This window comes from Pelecanus crispus, chromosome 2 (genome assembly GCF_030463565.1).
Source record: "Pelecanus crispus isolate bPelCri1 chromosome 2, bPelCri1.pri, whole genome shotgun sequence".
NCBI classification, from domain to species: Eukaryota; Metazoa; Chordata; class Aves; order Pelecaniformes; family Pelecanidae; genus Pelecanus; species Pelecanus crispus.
Window position 1 is genome coordinate 39,361,893 of NC_134644.1, and position 19,242 is coordinate 39,381,134.

General features: G+C 40.6%; 1 protein-coding gene across 1 annotated transcript in view; it reads left to right on the top strand.

The window, feature by feature from the left end:
- CREB5 (cAMP responsive element binding protein 5) overlaps window positions 1-19,242 on the top strand; it is a 214,093-nt gene that overhangs the window by 2,611 nt on the left and 192,240 nt on the right. The window contains exons 2-3 of the mRNA XM_075705954.1: window positions 604-697; window positions 9,734-9,855. Coding sequence (XP_075562069.1) covers window positions 604-697; window positions 9,734-9,855 — 216 coding nt within the window. The remainder of the gene's footprint in view (window positions 1-603; window positions 698-9,733; window positions 9,856-19,242) is intronic.

The following is a 19,242-nucleotide window of genomic DNA, read 5'->3' on the forward strand; positions in this document are numbered from 1 at the left end:
TGCCGCTTTGAATCAAGTCAAAGTATCAGAGGTTTCCAAAACTAAAGATGCATTTTGCCTGAATACTTTTGGGTAGGGAAAGGCTGGCTTATTTGATTATTTTTATTGCTGTTCAGCAGATATAGGTTGCAGAAAGACACAAAAGCAGAAAAATCCAGTAATGTGATTTAAGATATACAGCATTACTTTGTGTTTGCCGTGGGCTAAGAGCATACACAACAGCAGTTATCACAGATCCTCAGGCACGTGGTGACTTGTGAGGCTGTGGTAGCTGGAGCGGGTGTCTGAGACCCTTAGAATCCAAAACTTGGTCTGCAACTTTTTCAAGCAAATGCATGACACCTTGCGGTTTGCAACCCCAGAGAACACTGCAGCAAATACGTTTCTAAGTAGAGTACAGCTATTTGTTACTCATACTCACTTGCCTTTTCAGATATTCTGTTTCCTGTGCCATTTGGACACATTTCTAGCTGGATACGTTTCTTTCTCTCTCTCATTTTTGAAATTCTGTCCAATGCCAAAAGTTTATTAGAGAATTAAATTCTTCTTCTTTTTTTTTTTTTTTTCTCTCTTCGTCTCTCTCTCTCTGTGTTTGCCTGACAGCGTTTTCCAACAGAGGATCATCTGATGATTCACAGGCACAAACATGAAATGACTTTGAAGTTTCCTTCAATAAAAACAGATAATATGTTATCAGGTAAGAAGACACGAATTCAAGAGTCAAGATAACTATTCAGATGATGTTGAAAGCATGACTCCTACTGGAAAGCTACTGGCAAAATACCTCCAAGATTGGTTTTAAAAAGCCCCATCTCCAATTAAATAACAAGTAGAGATGCAATAAACTAGAATGAATATCTTTGAATAAAAAGACAGTTGCCATTCTTATGCCTTCCCACAGGTTTGGCATGAGAGGGGGAGAAATTGTTGAACCTCAGCCATGCTGGCAGCTCTATTGCTGACTTCCGTGTCAACATGCCAGTGAAATATAGGCACTTAAGTGCATGTCACCTGGAGCCCAGCAGTGAGCGTGTTAATGAAGTGCATTTGTACTGTTCCTATAAGACTCACTATTTAAGTCTGACAGGCTCACTTCGGCAGCTGTAACAGGCCACATCGTGTGAGCCACCTTTATGGTGGCTCAAGACCTGCCCGCTGTAAATAGCCGTAACTGGAAACGTAAACCAGTAGGTAATATCCAGTACTATTTCCCCCTAAAGGTAACTATCTCTCTCTGTGCTTCCCCTGTCATACACAGAGGTTATGTGGTATTATGTGCAATTACATCCTTTAGCTTCTTATGTAGTTTTTTCATACTCTTGTCTGAGTAATCACACATCGGTGGCTTGCTGGCATTCAGTGAGCGCTGGGTAAGGTCAAGCTAGCCTTAAACTTACCACTTCTCTCCTCTCCTATTCCCTTTCCTGTTGTATGTTGCTTGGGCTATAGTAATGGAATATTAAGAATAATATCACTAGGAGTTTTCAGGTTTCAGAGTAATTGTAGAAAAAAAACTATGCTGCAAATGTGTATGAGGATGTTAACCAGTGTTTGATATTTATCTTTTGAAATGGGCTCCTTCAAGGTAAATTGTGCCATTTTAGGTGCAAATGTATCATGATTAAAGGGTGTCCAGCAGCCTACCTCTTTTATGGATAAACCATTTCCATTTTTAAGAAAATCATAACTGGGTAGCAATTGCTTGCAAATATTTGATTTAGGCTTCTTTTTTTTGTTTGTTTGTTCGTTTTGTGTTTTTGTTGTTTGGGTTTTTTGGGGTTTTTTGTTGGGACTTTAAGCACCAGTGAAAAATTGGACAGACCTTGTCCCAGATAGAATTTATTTTCCTCTTACACTTGAAAATGCTGTAGTGGACTAAGTTTAGAAAGGAACAGTCCACAGCACGTTGAAGAGTAGGGCTTGTAAAGTGCCTGCATGCCAGCTATGCCCGCAGAATCCTGTGTCTGCAAGCACGAGTGAGAAAATGCTGCTCTTGCACTTGGCTGCGTCCTCTGGCAGTGAAACTGCTCGAAGACATCTGTACTGTGGGCACATTCACCCTGTGAAAGTGCTGGCTTTTGTTAGAACTTTCTGTTTGGCAAGACTTTTGCTCGAGGGCAGTTTCTGAGGAGTATATTCTGTCATCAGGAGTCCCCTGAGTAGGGCAGCTCCACTCATGTTTGGTAACTTCTATGAGATAGCTGTCCTTCCAGTGGGTTGCTTTCCAAGGCTTCCACCACTACCACCAGTCGTGGGGCCCCTAGACCTCCAGGGAGCCAACTAAGTAAATAGAAATGCAGAATTTTGTGGCCAGAAAGGCTCCAAGATTGCTTCCAAAGGATGTATTCTTTGTGCTTTGTGTATGATGATCCTCTGTAGTAATGGAAGAGTAAAAAGCTGCATGTGTTCTCAAAGACTGCGGCAAATGTTCCTGACCATAATGGCCTGGCAATCTGTTGCTGCTGTGTATGATTTTTCTTTTTGTGTTCATTTAGTGGATTTGTTTGGCATTTTGCAGTCCGTAGTTTGGAAGCATCATAGATCATCTACTCTCTGCAGGGAGACATTGAAAAATAGTTGTTTCATTACCCACCTAAACCCTGGGGAGATCTAAATACCTTAAAGTTTAAGATGTTTTATTCCTAGATTTCATAATGAAAAATTAATGATATATGGGGAAGAGAGACAGATTTTCCTTTTAGACATTTGTCTTCATGTCTTCCTTCTTGTTTTTTGCATTTTTGCTTATTTGACTTTTTTTTTTTTTGAAAAAATTGTTTCTGTTATTAGTAGGTTCAAAGAATTGCAGCAGCAATTGCCCTATAATAAGCCAGGTGCAGTGTTAGTGTGTGGTGTGGGTTGGGTTTTTTTTTTTTCCCTCTTTTTACTAAGGTGCCTAGAAGTCAGACTTTCTCCTTTTTTCCAGTGTGTTGTATACTACCTTTTGATGTGTTGTATTTGAATCTGTTTGTTATTAATAATTAGTCACACAAAATAATGGTCTGTACGCTCTCAGGTAGCCATTAGAATTATCTACTTTGTTTCCAGAGACAGCTAATACCCAGCCTGGGGTCAGTATAATATCAGTAATATCTAACACACACAAAGCATGTCTTCTATAAACTATTATTGGAGGTAGGCACTAAAACTGAGGGGCTGTTGGTCTTGTACCGATACAACATCTTAGAAACTAAGTGAAGTATGACTTGGGAAGCAGGAACTTGTTTCTTGTGTGAAATATGTGCTGAGTTCTGAAATATCAATTTGTAAGTGAGACGTAAAGTTATGTTGTTATGTAGGTGGGTAATAAACAAGGTTCTGTGACCTGATTGAAATTACTGGTGCTATGCTGGTTTATCAGGTATGTCTAGCCAAGAGCTTCCTGATTATCAACTAGCTTCACTATATTTGCTTAAATTTTTTGATGCTGGCTGAAGAAGAATAAGTCTTGTTAAATCCAGTAACTCCTGAACTAATTCAGAAACTCCAGGTACATTCATACACTAAATAACTTTATGTTCTTTGACTGTATAAATGGAAGGGAAGTTCAGTAAAGGCATTGCGTGAAAATGCAACTGATCCTTTTGCTGGGTAATTTGACGTTCATTTAGAAAGACAGAAAGATGACTGTAATGTTATTTGTTCCCTTTTTTTGTATGTATTTTATTTTTGTTTGTTAGAAAGCTTTGTTTTGAGTATGGATAGAGAGTCATTGATGGTTTCCATTTCCATCTTTTGTAGCCAAAAAAGAGCTGTTTGAGATAACACAGAATATCTTGTGTAAGTTTTGCATGCTAGTCATCATTGCAGGAAACTTTTGTAGTTAGGTTGACTGAAATAGATGTCATCTCTGCTGTTGTGCTAACTAAACATTGCATTGCTTTGAAACTCTGTAGTTTGTTGTGTGTCAAAGCTGTTGTTGTTTTAACACCGAAATATTAATGTCCATGGACAGATTGTTCCCTCCAGGTAAGTACTAAAAGTGGTGTGGAACTGAACTTTGGGAGCTGGGGACGCTGATTCCTGTGGTATCAAATTTGGGAAGGGAAGGAAAGGAGCGACGCCTTACCATTGTTGGAGCAGGGGGAAGTCCTTCCAAAAGTGCTGCTAGCAGATACAGGAGACACCAGGATTATCTATGTAGAAACCTTGTTTCTTCCTGATTCTATTTACTGAAATGCAATCCTCTGGATTTTTGGTGGTAAAGCCCACTGTGGAGATAGAAATAGTCTCCACTAGATGAAAAAGGGTCTGTGCTAAAGGTAGTGCAAATGTATTACTTTTCCCAGGTAACGCCTGTGTCAGTGAGGTAACTTATGGCATCCTCAGTTGGCTTAATTTTTTTCTTCTTGTGGTTTACCCAGGGAGGTTTATCTAGGCATGAATTTTGTGGAGTGCAAAATGATTGGATATAAGGAAAAATGATTTTGTTTGATTTCTTGTTCGCTTCTGTGTCCCTTGCTTTACCAAATGAAATGAAAAGTCTTCTAAAATTCAACTGGTCAGGTTCTGAGTGACCAGAAGAGATTAAAGATGTGTTGTACCCAGTATGTGTATACCCACAGAATGTCCAACCAGTGCTTTAAACAGTGAATCTTTAAGGAGTAGCGTTCATGGGAGCCCTCATCTGTGAGCCCCTGGGTGAGGGCAGTTCCACCAGGTACAACTGGGTGCACCTCTTCCTCCTCTTCTCTTCCATCACCTGCTTGAGGTGTCGTGACCTTGAGCTTCTTGATGCACTTGGGAGGTAACCTGCCAAATCAAATGAAGAAGCCTTCTTGAATTTCTCAGGACATTCCTCTTTCCTGTGGCTGCTTGATGGGCAGCCCTTCAAATTTCAGTGCTAGCCCTATTACTCTGACTTTGTTATCATTGTGTGAAAGTATAACATGGGTAAGTATATAACTTCAACAGAGCCCACAGCTGAACAAGCCAAATGCCTGTTATTACTGCACATCAGACTAAACGTGTTTTTTTTTTTTAAAGAAAGATGAAGAATCAAGTTACACACTTTGGAGCTGTGCTATTAGATATCTCTTACGGAATCTGATTCCCCCCTCTACCCCCCACAAATGAAAGCTTGTTTCACATAACTGGAGTCTGTTGGTTCTCCAGTTTTTTCTTAACTGGTATCATGCTTTAAAGTTTTCATTCATGCTTTGAGGGATGAAACTCTAGCATCCAAGGTAGTTTTACAAAATGCATTCAGATAACTCTCTGTATAGCAAGCTAATGTGGCATTTCCTGGGCTGTTGTTTTGAAAGCAATATATTGAGAATGAGTGTCCTTTCTGAGACTATTACTTCAGTAATTACAAAAAAAACCCAAAACCAAACATCACCACCACCACCAAAAATTTGCATAATGAATATATAATGGGATGTCTTTATTGAAGACTTCAAACTTCCCATTGCCTTATAGCATATATTTTTCCATTAGTCTGGAGAGTCAGGTATCACTTCAGACACTGGAGACAAGTTTTCAAAATGGTCAGCAGCAAAAATATATTCAGTATATCAGGTTCTGGTCAGAATCTGTTTGCTGAGTGTTTCTGAAATCCTGTCCTGTAAGATACAGTAGGTTGACTTGGGATCTGCATAGGTGAGACCATTTGGTCTTCCTCTGGGGTTTTTATGTTGTCCACTTACATTTTTGAGGTTTATTTAAACTTAATGTTTCTTGCAGCCTTTCTGGCCATGACTATGTCATCAGAGAGGCTGTTTATTCACCTGAGTAATAGGGTGCATGAAATATTTATTGCCTAGTTTGAAGCTTGACAGGTTCTGTGTTCAACCTGGTGGTGAAGGCAAGATAGAAATAACTTCCTAAGTAATTGTCAGATGACACAGGTTCACTTGTGAAGTGACAGCTGGCTAGAGGTAGATGCCTCAAAGCATAGTAAACTATTTCTGGTAGCAGTTGGGGATGGAAAGATTTTTAGATGCTGAACAATGGTATGCGATTGGGATGGCTGGTCAGTACAATAGCCAGATGCCTAGGGTTAACCCAGACAGACCTGTATCCCAAGCTGCCCAGTTGAAAATGCAGCTTGGGCCATTAAAGTCCTGGGTCGTGTGCCTAACAGCATGCATGCTGACAGCTTCCTACAGTAACGCATGTCCTCAGCAGGAATGCTGACAGTGGTAATAGCTCTGTCTGAGTTTTGGGCCAGATGGGTCTGGCACATCCAGTTGCTGAAGTACAACAAATCAGAGCCCTGCTCTCAGTGAGTGTGCAATAGTTCTGGGCGCTGGTGATAGCAACAAAAGGTTTGTTTGTACCAACAGGGAACAGTGAGGTCAGGCACAAGCTGTTGGACCTATTAATGCATTTTTAAGTGCTGAGAATTAGGAATATTTTATTAATTCTGGGAGACCTGAATGTGTAACATGCGAGGGTTTCCCTTGTGATATCGTTCCCAATTAAAACACAAGAGCTTGCCTAATTTGGGTAAAAGGATTACTGTGGTGTTGAGAGTAACATTTTCTGCTAGTTTGCCCACCTCCTGAGGGAGAACTGGTGTTTTGCAGGGGCAAAATAGTTGGTTGCCTCAGGAGCACATAAAGCCCACTGGACTTGATAGCCCTGAAGTTCTGAAACCAGTGAGTGCAGTGTATGTGCAATGTAGTACTGTACTATGTAAAGTCTCAATGTTTTAAAGTCTGGATCTTTATCGGTTCTGCTGTCATACAAACACAGTGGTTTCATGGACTTCTGGTTTCTATGAATGTTGAAGGATGAAGTATTATAAGGTAGAAAGGCAGCTATTGGTTTACATCTGTCTGAACTGGCTTCTAGAAGGTCTGTGGATGGAGTTTAGGCTGGGTGGTTGATGGTGTTCCCTGCTCCTCCCTCCTAATTGGGAGGAGAAGGGGGGCTGTCTGTTTTAACAAAATCTTGTTCTGAATTCTTGCCAGTCCAATGTCTGGATTGTAGAAACTGCAGTAACTGTATGGGGAGACTGAGGTAGTAATTTAAGATCACTGTCAATGTGTAGGTGGTGTAAATGGTGTCACTGATCTGTCAGCTTTGATGCTTAAGGTAATATAGAAGTTAATTGGAAAGATAAACTGCAGGCAACACATGATTATCTCAGACTGCTGTGGTACAAAAGATATACTTTAACCATGTGCAGAGAAAAGCTGATGAGGCCTTTGTGCATTTGAAGTCACATTCTTGCTCTGGGTTGCTTGTTTTCACTGTTAAAATGGATTTACTTCACTGACAAAACTTTTTTTTTTTGGTCTGTCTCACATTCATGGAATAGATGGTGAACAGATCAGGAACTTCAGCTACACGTTCCTGATCACGACCTTGATCATTAAGTTGCCTCTGTCCTAATGCAGTCTGTTGTAGCAATGCCTGATTTCTGGATCAGCTGTGTACCTTGATGAAAAATAACAAGACCTTATCTATGTGAGTGTGTTCCCTTCCGCCCTACCCCCCAAATTCTGGGCTCAAGCAACTCTGGAAAAAAAAAAAAAATGAGATTTTTTATTTTAGTGAAAGTGGTGCCATCAACTTCTTTATGAAACCCTAGTTTCTCATCTTGGTCAGGAAATTGATACCTTGCTTATTTGATATGGACATACCACTTCTGAAAAGAAAACATTTCCTGTATTTGCCTCACATTCAAATACTAACATGCCCTTTATGTCCACCAAGGCTTGGCAACAATTATCTTTGTTTTTCTACAAAGCAATTGTGTTGTTCACTGAATCCATTTAATCCTTTTTGGAAATAAAATCTATTTCTCCTGCTTTCTAGTGCACTTCGTTTCTGGTACAAATTCCAGTCCAAGGGCCAAAGGTGTAAATCTACTGAGTTCAGTGAGGTTACCCTAGAGATTGGTTTGGCACTACTTATTAGGATGTGGACGTGTAAAGTGCTGAGTGTCCTCGGCTCCCATCAATGTCAGCACCTCATTGACTCAGCTCCTTGTTCTGAGATCTTGCAAGATTCTTGGGAAGTCTTATGTTTCTGACTCTGGTAATACAGTAGTTAGCTGTGAAAACTAATAGATAAATATGTATGCATTCCCAAAACACTTGAGTTTTGTTTCCTTTAAGCTCACAAGTATGATGCTCAAGCCAAAAGAAATAAAGGAGCATTTTATCATTAAGGACTTGCTTTTTATGTTACGTCAGTATGTTCCATCAGAAATATAAATGCAAGTGAGTGTGTTTGCCCTTAGATTACTTGAAGGTAAAGCCTGTAGGACCACACCTGATACAGGTGGAAATTGGCCTTAGTTGGTTTTATAATGGAAAAGGCTGATTCTCCCCCTTAATTTCCAAGCGGAAACTGCATTTGCTTTTGTATGCATTCCTTTTATGCTGCCTTTTGTTTAGGGGTGGCTGTGTGTTTCTATGCTGATCCTGTAAAGTTCATTGTGTCTGGTAACTGTTCCCTGTAAGGGGGAAATATTAGAACTTGACCCAGCCTAGCTAGGTGCAAGAAATAAAATTTTTCTTCCAGAACTCACTGATGGGGGAAGCTTTTTTTCTGAGGTCAGAATTGGCCCAATATAGGCAACTGGGATTAGTATGATAGAGTTTTCATTCTTTAAAGAATGAATTTCAGACAATACGATAGTTGTCAATGACTCTGCAGAAGATGGAATCTGGAATGGTGGCTTGGGAAGAAGGAACTAATGTGCAAAAGAGGATTGAAAAAAAAATTTTTTTTAAATGTGTGTAAAGCTGATAGGACCATATGGATTCTCTCCTGCTTTTGCTAATACAGTTCTGTATTGTAATTTTGGGGGGATGGGGAAGCTCAAGTGGAGTAGTTAAGAACTTGACTCAGAGTGAATGGAGCTGCCTCAGAGCTGACTTTTGAGGAGTCCTTGGTTCCCAAGTTTGGGCTTGATTTTTCACTTCCTAAAGAAAGACTAGGCAAGGTCATCCCTGAAACAACTTAGTCCACAGGGCAGTAGAGCTTGTCTGTCTTGCAGAAGGCTGAAAGCCTCGTACCTTCTTGAGTCCCTCCTGCCTGTGGTGTTAAAGAGAATCCTAGCCTTCCCTGAATTATTTTTGAGAGGGCAAAAAATTCCTAGAGATGAAGGCATGCATTAAAAATCTTTTGACTCCAAATCCTGTGGTTTTATACATATTATCAACACTTCTAGGTATAAAACACATAAGGATGCTTCTTCCTGGTCAAAGTTTAACATTTCACAGCTTTTCTAAGTGTTATTTCTCTCCTCCTTCAAAAATTGCATTAGAAGCAGAACTACTTCTTGCTGTGGCTAACTTCATGTGTGTTGCAAAGTAGGCGTATGTTTGAGGTGGTTTTCAAGCACTTGAAGGCATTAACTAGTGCATATCTGCAGTGGTTACCTGCGTGCCATGGTGTAAACGTGCATTATCATATGCACTGTGCGTTGTTTTGCATGCAGCTATTATTGGAGGTTTATAGACAGTTCTAACGACCATTTGCACATGTTAAGGCTATGCACTTGTGTTACATGCCCTGTGAAAACCTGGCCTGCTGTCTTTCTGGTTGAATGATGACTGCTGCCTGTTTTCAGACACCATTGGCAAGCACTGCCTGCCTGCAGTGCATAGTGTCAAAATTCAGTGCTGTGTGGTTTGTTTTTAATGATGGTGTGGTAGGGGTGGGAAGGCATAGGGAGGTTAGCTAGAACCTCTCTTTTCCTGGAAGACTATTTAATGGTCTCCCTCTCCTTTTAATGTTAAATACCAATGATCATTTCTTGTCATATTCTCAGATCAGACTCCTACACCAACACGCTTTCTGAAGAACTGTGAGGAAGTGGGCCTCTTCAACGACATCGATTGCTCCCTAGAGCACGAGTTTAGGAAGGCACAAGAAGAAGAGAACAACAAAAGGGTGAGTGTGAGCACACTGAACCCTTCCTCCCCTTTTGGTTCCTTGAAACGTTAAAGGACACTGTGTGAAAGCAGATTGAGCTTTACTACCTGGTAGTAACCTTTTGGTTAGAAACTAGGTGGCACTATAAGTTGTGACATGCTTTTTAAACTATTGAAGCAGTTGACAAAAATAAAAACCCCAAACCAACAAGAAAACAGCATTAAATTTCCAAAAGTGCGTTAACTGTGTTTGCCAGGGTTTGATTCCAAGTCTCTGCTTTTAAGTAAACTATAGTACAAACCACACACCTCTTGATACCATTTTCCCAAGCCTCTCCCTGATCTTTGAAGTGAGGATTGCAAAGTTGCTCAAATACATTACAGGGAAATGTGGATTATGAAGGGGCATATACTTAAACAAACAAACAAACAAAAAAAGTTTTGCAACACAATGGGCCCCTGGATTTATTTGTCATCATTACCAGCTTTATTCTGTATTTCTCATAAAATATTCATGATGAAGGGGAAACTTTAACTTGTAATACCTAGTAGATAACATATCCCATTTCCAATTAGTATTCTTTTAGTCTCAGTATTTGTAAGTTTTGGTTGAATTATATAGGCCACTTTGTATGGGGTTAAGTGTACTCCTGTGCCCAAAGATTGTTAGTGTGTTTTGAGGGATCCTAAAGAGCTGTTAAAATATTCAAGGAATCGTAAAAGAGCTTAATGCACTACAGAGGCCAGCGGGAGGTAACGCATGAAATTTTAACTTTTCAAATAGGATCCAATGTTCTGGTTGCTTTTGAGAACTAGAACACATGAGTAATGTGGGGCTTCCTACAGGAGCATATTGCTCCCTGCAGCCCTCCAACAACCTGCCCAATGCCTCCCCTTCACAACGTTCCCTTTTGTGCCTCTGTTTTCCCATTTCTATAGCTCTTGGAAATTCTTGTGTAATGTGTCCCCTGCCATAGGAATTCCCCAGTTATTGAACACTGTGTTATTTGGCTTAGTTCTCACGGTAATCTCTATTTGTCTAATTTGAACATTAACCGGGACCATGGACTAAAAGTAGGAAAAGGTGGCCACGAAGTAGCTACAGTGCTAAAGCCAGAGGGCACTTCTCCTTAGCTTGCCTCAGCATTCTTTTGCTTTTCAGAGTGTCTGTGCCTCCAATTGCAAGGGCTTCCTCTATAGGTACTCTTTCTTATAGCTGCTGTATTGGGTCATTTGCTTTGCCTGTTGATGATTGCTGTCCAACTCAAAATTCATGCACACGAGGCATATGTGTGCTGCTGGGGCTCATGAAATCTAGAGGTAGCAGCATTCAAGGATCTTGAGGTCTTCAAAGTAAAGGCCCAAGGGGGCTTTTGGAAAAAAGAAGTAAAGCTGATGGCTGAGGTGCAGAATGGGAGACGAGGCTTGTAGAAAGAAGATGGGAAGGGAGTCTAGGAGTGGTTTGGTTTTGGCTTATAGAGAAGGGAGTCTAGGGATAGTTTATTTGTGGCTCATAAGGAAAGAGACTGGGACAGATAGAGTAGAGAGGCTGCGGCATGGTATGCTGAGCAAGGAAAAAGAGTGTCCAAATGTGAGAGAGTCCAAGTTTTGGTCACGGATTGGGAAAATAGCCCAGACTGACCCTCGCAGCTTTGTGTGCAGGACGAATGCTAGGAAACAGCCACGTAATGAGATAAATGTGTCTAATTTTAGACTTAACTTGTTAAAACTTTGTGTCTTATGTGCTGCAGAGGGGAGTCTTAGCCAGAATCAAGGAGAACATTTCTGTACATTCCTCCTTCTTTGTGAATTGGAGGATTCCTATGTGGTTCTTTCTGCATGTTGTTTATTTTGCAGGAGTAGGAGATGAGGAGAAATCTAGTGATGTGGACTTCTGTGCAATTAGCCACAGTTTGAAACGCTTGATGTTGCAGAGTCCACTTCAGCTTACAAGGGGTAGTTGCACAATCTGATTAAAACCTAGACAAGGGCATCAAGTTACTTGATAATTCCAGTTGTTTAACAGCCTCTGGAAGCCTTATTCTGCCCTCCTCCTACCAACCCCTGCAGCTGCCATTGGTGATCTCCAGGGAGCAAATGAGTGATCGGGGGGAGGGAAATCATTTAAAAAAAAAAAAAAAAAAAAGGGGTGAAAAAAAAAAGGGTGGGGGGGAGAAAGGAAGGCAAAAGTCCCACTAGCTAGCTAACCTGTAACATTTGCTCTGTGTTTCCAATTAGTCTGCTGTATGTTCATTCTTACATTACCGACTGACTGTCAGATAGGAATCTGAAGCGGGCCCCAGCAGGGCTTTACGAAAATGCAAGAGACAAAGGCCACGACAGAAAGAAACTCCTTGCGCTGCAGCTATCGCTAATGAAATGCTTCTACTGGCCTGTCCCTGGAATATGAGCGTAATGTAGCACTGTCCTAATGGACCTACCAACGCTTGGAGACTAAGACTAGCTGGATGAAAATCTTACTCATGGCTCAGAAAAGTCTTCCAAAAATATTTTTGGTCATGCTAATTTCTCTGGACTCTGAAAGAAATAGTTTTGTTTCTTTTAGTATATCACTGTGGCTTAGCACACAGCTTGACACTGAAATTTTGTAAGAGAAAAACATTTTGGGGTTTTCTTTTTTCCACCTTTAGAGTCATCGTTTGAAAACTCAAAGAATAAAGTCCAATTAGCTGCATTCTTCTTTTTTTTTTTTTTTTTTTTTTTTCCTCCCCTTTTCTTTCTGAGTGGGAGCCCATGGATAATCCATGAGAATTTGTTGTGATTAAGCTGGTTATTGTGGACTGGTGACATTCCAAATTAGCCGTGAAGCGCTGAGTGCACTGTTTCAGGAACACCGTATGTAGCCATTTTGGAAAGGTAGTATTAAGGGGAAAGCACTTGCATTAATATCCCAGCTGTTTATCTGGGAACAAATCTCTTACTATCTTTCTGCCATAGTTGCTCATGTGTGAAGTGGGAGTAGTGTCTCTTTCTGCCTCCCATACTTGGTATGTCTTATGATTGTAAGCTCTTCTGTCAAGGACCATCTCTTAAAATGTACATGGGTTAGCCTTTGCTTGGGGACTGAGTGGACTCAAGTAATACTAATGATGACGACCTCCAGGACTGGAACTGGAATGAGAAGACTAAAGTTATAAATGGAAGTGAGACTGTCAGTTTGTTTTGATGGTATAAGCAACAGAGGAGCCAAGTATTAGCTGGAAGTCCCTGCCTGAGGAAGGCCTGCTCCCTAAATGCACAGGATGCTATAGATCAGCAATAAGCATATTGATAAGCATATGAGAAAGAGGTTCTTTGCATCCTCTTGACTGCACTCTGCCTGACACAAGAATCCTACCTGTCAAATTCACAAAAAAATAGCACAGGTAAACGCATACCTATGCTATATGTCTACTTGCAAAAGTGTAAATATTAAAGGTCTTAGGAGCTTGAGGCAGGCAGCAATTGACAGCTTGGCCCCCGGACAAAATTTGCAACCCAAATCAACAAGGCAGGTAGCGCTGGTAGATCAGATGACCATCTTAGCCTACTAACTGCAGGTTTTAGGTTTATACTGCTCAGAGCATTAAGTATCCAAAGCAGTTGTAATGGGTTATACTTGCAAACACGTGACCTTTGCTGCTACTGGATAGGGCCTGCTGTCGCATCTTGTTTTGTGCATTAAGGTTGGGTCTGAGGGAGTAATGTCAAAGACGGGAAGAGTCAGGATCTGTTTCTGAACAACTAATTGGACCTGCTTCATTAAAATGCATCTTGTCTGACCTCCCTGCATGAAATGAGAAAGAATGGAAATATGCTCAGTGTAGCATGTGGAGTACTACATCAAGTAGTATTTAGAAATAGTGAGTTGAGTATTTTCAGCATGAGGGTATTTTTAAAATCGAATTCTGTTTATGCTAGAATTTGGATGCATCACTTCTTAAGGTTTATCCTGCAATTTTGAAATCTTCTAACCAGTGCTCAGTCCTGCAAGATAATATGTAAAATGTGCAAAAGCGGCAGGGAAACAGCTATTTTCAACTACAGCTTGATTTTAATGTGGATTGCTCAGTGTCAGTTCAGGAAGCTCATAGCCAGCAAGTCCTCTGCATGGCTTAATATTCCCATTCTAAGTACACTATCCCACTGCAGGCACCTCACTGCTAGAAAAGCGTCAGCAAATTGAAGTAGTCCAGTGAAGGAAAAAAAACCCAAAACCAGACTGTCAAAAACCAAATACAGAGCACTTGGTAGTTGAATAGGCTCAGTCTACAGAATGGTTAAAAATCTGAATATTCAGTTTAGTTGTGTTAAGCAAGGGATGATGCTACAGTCTGATGCATCTTTTAAAGGCATGAGGTTGGTTTGTACCTTCTAAATTCTCCTTCTACCTTGTATATACCAGGATAGATTTCTGTCTATGAGCCTAAGAAGGTAAATAAAATGCACTTGTCTACTTTATACCACCTCGCCATTTCGTGCTGAACTCGGTGACTCTCTGATCTCCAGAAGAGAATTCTTGCAAATATTTTCTGAATATCATAGCTCTGTCCTGTATCCTATGAGTTAGGCGGAGGATGATCTAGTTCAAGGCAAGCTGGAAATGACAGAATATGTCTTTTACGCAGGTGTAGTTTAGAGGAAAATTTCACTTCATTTCCACACCTTATTTAAATTTTACGCAATGTGTACCTGGCCCACAGGTTTTCTTCTCTGTCTTCTGAAAAGTATGCAGACAGAAAAAAACATGATGGGCTTTGCTTGATTTAAGTATTTTTTTAAAGGAAACCTCTTGCATTGCAACAAGAAGATAAAAGGTAAACAGCAAATCAGTAGCCCTTTGTTGGAATAAGAATGTCTAATAAGCATTTCTTGTGTTGCACACACTTGGGTTTTGCTGCTGGGTTTTTTTTTTTTTTTTTTTTTCAGAGACTTATTTTAATTTAAGGACCAAACCAACCAAAAAAGGGCCTGATCCTGTTTGCTCATGTCAGTGGTGGGAGAAGCAGGCCCTGGGAGACATGCTGCTTGTTTGCAGCAGATGCCATTTTGAAATCTTCTGACTTTCCCAGTAGGGTAAGCTGCAAGAGCTGTGTTGGTTGGATGTAAAACACTTCATATCTTGTTTTAATCTGGTCCGTCATTCCACTAAAGCAGAAAGTTCACTCCTACATTTAACCATTGACAATACAGTAGCTGAAACTAGCAGCACAGTAAATGGCACCCCTTAGACAGGAAAGGGTGATATTAATATAATATGGTACCCATATATGACAAGAAAAAATATCTGTATGTTGATAAAGCATGTTGTGTAAGTGTCTGGGTTTTAGAGGCCTATAGTGTTCCATATGGTAATGTTGGCAATGCACTGTGTTGGTGAAAGAGAAAAACAGGGATGAAGTGTTTGTTATGGTGGTTGGCTTGGCTGATGGACTAAATTCAACACTGGCCATTTATGAAAAACAGCTACCCTCACTGACCTGACTCTTTCGCCCTCGCGTAATTAATGCGCAGCACAGAGCCTTGTTTCAATAATATGTACACATTTTTTGTCCAGTTTTCTAGTAATGCAGGACAGGAGATCTGCAGATTAATTTCCTTTTAAGCATGGTTTTGTGGGAGGTGGTGTCAATACTGCAGTGCACTGGTGCAGAACAGTATGACTTCTGAGTGTGTGCCCTGCCTCTACAGCAATCATGTTAGCTCCAGTTTTCCCTTGTGAATACTCTGAAACCCCAGTGGGGTCATTGAGAAGAATAGTGTGCTGATAGACATTTTGGAGGCAACTGCTCTGAAACAGCTGAATTTCACTTATGAAGTAATACAAACCAACAAACTCATAAGCCCGTTCCTGGAGCACTTTTGACTCATTGACTGACAGTCAGCAGAAGAAAGCAAAGACCTATGTTTAAATGCTCACTATTTTAATTTTTTTTTAAATTATGCAATCATAAATAAACATATATGCATTCTCCCTGCATTTGTCTAAACACGAGGTAAGAATGTCTGTATTTTTTCAAGTCAAAGGTCCCTCTGACTTCTTATTCCCCCACTGAGATTGAGGATCTTATATGGTGAGTATATTATAGCAGATGCAAAATAAGACTAGGAATGATTTATGTTAATATAGTGCTCAAGGGCCAGGGTACCATTGTTGTAGGTATTGTAATAGCTTCAAGCTGTTACTTTATCAATCAGTTAAGCTGTTGTCAAGGTGATAGCTCAAAACTCTTAAATTCAAAGTTCAAAATAGCACCCCACATTAAAGATTTCAGTATAATAGTTCCTATACTCTAAATATAACATCTAATATAACAAATATAACAGATGCGAGCATCTTCACAGCATAGCATTTCTTCTGGGTGACACACTGAAATACTATAAAGATACATTATAACTCTGTATCAGAGTTTTTCCAATGGGTTGTTCTGAGTTTTCTTATGCATTAATTGCATTAGGTTATTGATGTGCTTTATGGGCTCACTGTTGGTTTATAAAACCCCCTTTTTCTTAATTATTAACTTTTGCAGCATTCCTACGGAGAAGGAAAATGCTTTGTCTCTTACTTTCTAAGGAAAACCAGGTTCTAGAGGACATTGGTTTCAAAAGCTCCTTCGTAGTGAGACACCAAGCTCTTGAAGGAATCACAGATGTGGAGCGAGAATGGCAGGGGAGCTGGGTCCTCTCCACCGCTCTGGCAAGCAAGTGGCTTTCTGTCTCTTGGTTACTAAATATCTTCAGTACCGTGGCCCCAGAAGTTTGATAGACATCTTCAAAGGCATTTTGGTGCCTTGCTCTCACTGAAAAAAAGCAGGAGTGAATCAGTGAGCTACCAGAAAGGATCTGGGCTCAAGTGACGTGCTAAAAATTGCACAGGAAGTCTGTGGCAGAGCCTCGGATTGATTCCATATCTCCTTGGTCTCAGCATAGGGCATCCCACAAACCATGTGTGTTAAAGATTTATCAGCTGTTGTTCAGTGTTGCTAAAGACAGGAAGAATGCTCTCCTCCTCTCTCCAGATGGGTAGGCTTGCTGTATTTTAACTGCTTTTCTTAACTTGCGGAGCTTTCATGGTAGACGTGGGGTGGTACGTTATATTTTACATGGCATTTTCACCATTGGCACTTTAGTCCCCTGACTTTGTGAGTCCTGTTTCGAGCATACATCTATGTCCAGGCACTTATTCCGGGCACTTAATTACCACACTGAACTGTATTGCAAAAGGGACACTTTCTGCGTAATGGTGCACAAAAGCTGTCAAGACAACAGAGTTCATAACATGACCTTGCAAAAAAATTCAGAGGAATAGGCTTTAACTTAGGCTCATTGCTGCCTTTACAACATCTTATCTTCTGCTGGCAGGCAGGTCTGTCTTATCTTCTTCTGTAGCAATGGACTGTGTTTGAATGGATTTATGGATTTAGATCCTCATACTCCGAGAGAAGACCTGAATGTTTTTCCAGCAGTAAGTGCCTATATCACGCAGAAAGGCAATTCTTGAGAGCATACGTTTTTGATTCAGCTAAACCTCCCTAACCATAATCCTTCCATGTTCTTCTGAATTCCAGCTGATGAATCATCCTGCAGAGCTCAGTCAGGACAGTCCACTTTCCTTCTGCTTCTTATTGTCTCTGTCCCAAAGAAGTTGAGTCACCCTCTTGTAATGTTTGGGTTTTTGTTGTGTTTTGTATATTTTGGCTGCCCCCAAAAAAAGGAGGCCTGCCTGATTTCATTCTGACATTTCTTTCACAACAACATGGCATAGTTGCGCGCTTTGCCTTGGTCTTCCTATGAATGTTTTTAATGGCACAGCTTTCTTGTTACCAGTTCAGATTTCAGCAGCATGGACCGGATGGCACATGATGAAGGGATAAACCTGCCCTGTAGTGGTGTTTTTATAAGTCTATCTCTTAGGTAAAGCCCCTAAATCTTGGCAATCTCTTTAGAGCATACACTCTGCTATTGAACACAAGCTCTTTGCTCCCCGGAGTGGACTGCAGCCTGTATGGTTGGGTAGGTAATAAGATACTGCTGATATATTTCAGAGCAAGGTGCACTTTTACTTTATTTATGAAGATAGACATGCTGGTCGAGGGCTTAATCACAGCTGATAAATCATTTTAAGAAAGCCTATTAGAACCATATGCTGATTCTTTGTATTAATATGGTGTGTCTGTTTCTAGTCTAATAAGGCAGGGTCTCTTCCCCCTCTCCCTCCCCCTCCCTGGTGTGTGAACTATTTATCTGTTTAAGTGATATTGCTTGCTTGGGGGCATTTCCCTCTTTAAGAGGTATTGTTAATAAAGCAAGGTGAACAGAGGAGGGAGGGGTTCTCGCTCTCCAGTGTAAGTGAAGCTGTGTGTTTTCGCTTACCTTTGTTGAGATGGAATTGCAGAGCAAAGGTCCAAAAGCTGAGATGAGGAAACCTATCGGTTAAAGACTGGAGAACCATGGCATGGCCTTCATGGCAGCATAAGGTTGTCATTTTGGCCCAGGTGGTTACAATCCTGGAGCCCAAGAGCCGTGAGGGAGTGGATACGCTGACATTTCGGTTACCTCACCTTTCCCTCACTCGGAGAGGGCTGCTGTGGGAACAGGTTCCACGGCCATCTAATGAGATCCACATTGGTGAAGTTATTCTGTGCCAAGTCATATTTATCATTAATTGGTGGGTTTGCTTGCAGATCTTTCCTATTATTTGCTGATTATACCCCTACACGTTTTATTATCTTGCCAAAATTCAAATGCTAATAATTTCTTGATTTATTGTTTGTTTATAACTCTGTCTACTGCCTAAATGGATGTAGTTAGAAGATTTCAAAACAGCAACAGCTCTTATGCTGACTGGGTTTCTTTCACATTTTGCACATGGCAGTCGTCTATTTATAAACCTCCGTAGGGACTCCTAAACCTTTACAGTTGGGTTCCTCCCACCACTTCAGCCCCTTTTCTCCCTTGCTCCCCAAGGCAAGTCTTGTTTTTTTGGCATAAAGACAATGATGGTGATTGTTATGTGGAGAAAATGTCCACAAGCTATGAACAGTGGGTAAGGATTTTTAATTTGTACCTCAAGCAAAATAAATTGGAAATGAGAGACATCCAGGAGAGTAAGGGCATTTTTACCATAAGGTAGGAGGAGATCCTGATCTGAGTTGCTGGTGTTCTTTAGTCTTACAAAATGTGAAACTGAAAAACTGAAAACTTGCCTTATGCCTGTTTTGTGCCCTCTGTAGCATGACCCGTTTCCAGTACTGTACGAAATTACTGTATTTCTAAAAGCCCCCAAACTTGACTGTTAAATCTGAAGTACTTTGGAGTAACAAAAGAATAGTGGAGCAGAGAAAGAAGCCAGAACAACTGAGCACGTGCCATGGCAGTTAATGAATGCTACAGCTGGATGTATAGC